Source organism: Nicotiana sylvestris, chromosome 11, assembly GCF_000393655.2.
Source record: "Nicotiana sylvestris chromosome 11, ASM39365v2, whole genome shotgun sequence".
Lineage (NCBI taxonomy): Eukaryota > Viridiplantae > Streptophyta > Magnoliopsida > Solanales > Solanaceae > Nicotiana > Nicotiana sylvestris.
The window spans coordinates 51,644,431-51,647,624 of NC_091067.1; the positions used below are offsets into that span (position 1 = coordinate 51,644,431).

The window sequence follows — 3,194 nt, forward strand, 5'->3', positions numbered from 1 at the left end:
CTAAGAAAGTGTACCTGAGGTGAGATGGAAGCGGTTTCAGGTCCAACTGTGGTGGCTCCTCTATCGATAGTTTCGCAGGTGGTGTTGTTCTTTCTTCTAAGCGTAGGGGCTCGAACTAGGGTTCCCTTGTCCAGAACCCTCAACCTTCGAGAGCCATGACCAACTCTGCCAACTCTTCACCATCCACATTTTCCAAATTCATCAAGCATGCTTCTAACGGATCTCTAACATTAAGGGTCTCATCCTCCTCTTGTAGTATTACATCCATGACCTCCACTAGCGAGAAATTTACAAATTGGCTGAGTCTCCTCATAGATTGTTGAACATTGAATATTATTTCTTAATTATTAAGCCTCATTTTTAACTCGCCAGTCTCACAATCGATCAATGCTCTCCCAGTGGCTAAGAACGGCCTCCCCAAAATTATTGGTATTTCTTCACCTATTTGACAATCAAGAATAACGAAGTCAGCTGGAAATACAAACTTCCCCACTTGGACAAGCACATCATCCAGAATTCCAGTTGGTCTGTTGACTGTGCGATCAGCCAATTGTAGCAACATTGAGGTCAGTCTAGCTCTGCCATTGCCTATTTTTGTGTAGATTGCCAAAGGCATCAAGTTGATACTGGCTCCCAAGTCACCCAATGCTTTAGCGAAAGCATAACTTCCAATTGTGCATGGGATAGTGAAACTACCGGGATCAGACAATTTTTGAGTCATAGGTCTTGTCACTACCGCGCTGCAGGTCTGAGTCATAGTTACAGTAGATAGGTCCTGAAAGTCAAATTTTCGAGACATCAGATCCTTCATTATTTTTGCATAGCTTGGCATTTCCCTCAAAGCATCCATCAGCGGAATATACAATTGATTTTGTCTTAGCATTTCCATGAATTTCCTGTATTGATCATCTTTCTTTTGATTGGCCAACCTTTGAGGGAATGGTGCAAGAATTAGCTTCTGCCCACTGCTTGGTGTCTTTTCTTTATTAGGAGCCTTCTCCACCACCTGTTCTGGGAGTTGTTCACTTTCCTTCTCCTTGCCTTTGTCAACTTGTGCCTAATCAATTACAACCTTTGTGAGCTCCGTCGACTCATCGGTCTCTAATGCCACTGGAGTAATTGGCATTGCGTCTCTCCTAGATTGAGCAAGTTTTTGATCTTTGTCTAAATCCCTTCCATTCCCGAGACTCACTGCCATTAACTAATTTAGGTTCTGCTCCTTTGGATTGATGTTTGTGTTTGTAGGCAACGTTCCTTGTGGGTGATTGTTCAAGGCCATAGATAGCTGTCCCAATTGAGTTTTAACGCCTTTAATAGCCGAATCATGTGCATCTAACTTTTCTTGCATCTTTCTATTTGTCCCAATGAGTTGTTGCAACATGCCCTTAATTTCTATCATATTACTGTCCTGCTGTTGATGAGGTAGTTGGTAAGCCAACTGTTTTTGGTGCTACTGATTGTAGCCCGGCTGCCTTTGATAAGGCATGACTTGGCCTTGTGGTCGTGCTCCCCCTGGATAGGTATTGTGTTGTTGCTAGGTTGGTCTGTACTGCTAATTTTGAAGTCCCCATTACTGTCCACCTTGCCTCTGACCTCCAAAATTATTGACGTAATTCATGTCTTCTCTAAAGCCATGGTTATCATTCTCTCCACTCCATGAGCAAACATATGACTAATTTATGCAGGGAGTGCATAGGACTCCATTTGTCGTATCAATAATGTGCACCTATTTCGTACCCATCTCATCAATTTTCTTTGTCAACAAGCTCATCTGGGTCATGAGAGTGGCTATGTTTTCTGCATTTGTATTGTTTGGGTCAAGAGCAACAAAATGCACTATTGGAGTGAGTGTTGTATCTCTCGTCATCCAGCCTGAATTTTGAGACATCTTGTCAAGAAGAATCTTACTCTCTGTGAATGTTTTGCTCAAGAATGCACCCCCGGATGAAGCATCTACAATGGCCTTCAGCCCGTCAGCCAAACCCATATAGGGTCTCTGTCCCAGCATTTGATCCGGGATGCTATGGTGTGTACACTTCACCAGCATACCCTTAAACCTCTCCCATGTTTCTTGCAATGTCTCAGTCGGTTTCTGCCTGAATTGCAATATCTCATCAATTTGCCTCGTAGTTTTGTTGGGTGGATAGAACTTGTTTAAGAACTGCTTGACTAGTTCCTCCCAAGTAGCAATGGAGTTTATTGAGTTTGAGCCTCCCCAGTCACTAAGAATAGGAACAGTAATAATTTGATTGCTTCAGGAGTCACATTCGGTTGTCTTTCAGTGACACAAATTGATAGAAAGTTCTTCAGATGTTGTTGTGGGTCTTCGATGTACGACCCAAAGAACAACCCTTTATTCTGCAGCAAATGCAACATGTTGTTGGTAATCTGAAACATCTCTGCTTGTATCTGAGGGACTGCAATTGCTGTGGCTAGGTTATCAGCAGTTGGTTGTGCCCAATCATAAAGAGCAGCTTCCAGCACAAGAGGTGCTACCACTCCGATGTTTGGGTCAACTCGATCATTCCTATTGTTCCCATTGATGTTCTTGGCATCGTCCATTTCAATTTCGTATTGGTCATTTTGTTTCAGCTGTTTGCCCTTCTTGTTAGCCTGATTCAATGCCCTGAATGCTTCTCGGGATCTGAGAGTCCTTGAAAAGTTCACCAGTTCTCAAGGATCTTCTAGGCATGCACCGAGTCACAGAAGATTTCAAACGTGAGAATTTCAATGGGAATATTTTTAACACCACAGAAAATTGATCTAAACTAAAAATCCTAGCAATTCATCCAAGTTGTAATAAATAACACTGTTACTTCCCTGGCAATGGCACCAAAATTTGATCACGCCCAACTACGCCTTATAAAAAGGACTAAGTAATCGCTGCAAATATAATCCGGTTCAAGAGTCTGGAGTCGAATCCCATAGGGAACTAACCTATTTACTACACTTTTAGTAACACTAATGATAAGGTCAGACAATTTTCAGATGCAAGATTTTATTTGATAATTAGAAGAAATTATTTAACTAAGGAAAGATGATAGTAAAAACTATCAATAATCAAGAATGAAGTTGCATTTAGTGGTAAAAGGATCTAGGGTTACTGATTTTCTCAATTGACGGATTAATTCCTGACACGTTAGGTATAATCTCGCCGTAACAATCTATAAAGATGATGAGTTCTTATTTACCGT

At 41.5% G+C, this 3,194-nt stretch overlaps 1 protein-coding gene and 1 non-coding gene across 2 annotated transcripts; one reads left to right on the top strand and one right to left on the bottom strand.

Annotated features, from left to right (window-relative positions):
- Positions 1–340: 340 nt before the first annotated feature.
- LOC104221011 (uncharacterized) lies at positions 341–1,198 on the bottom strand. Its single transcript, XM_070161228.1, has 2 exons — positions 1,109–1,198; positions 341–1,057 (listed from the first exon to the last, which is right to left on the bottom strand). The coding sequence occupies exons 1-2, from the start codon at positions 1,196–1,198 to the stop codon at positions 341–343; spliced, it is 807 nt and encodes a 268-aa protein (XP_070017329.1).
- Positions 1,199–2,018: 820 nt separating this feature from the next.
- LOC138882445 (small nucleolar RNA R71) lies at positions 2,019–2,125 on the top strand. Its single transcript, XR_011404048.1, has one exon. It is a non-coding gene; the product is annotated as a small nucleolar RNA R71 (small nucleolar RNA).
- The last annotated feature ends 1,069 nt before the right edge of the window (positions 2,126–3,194 follow it).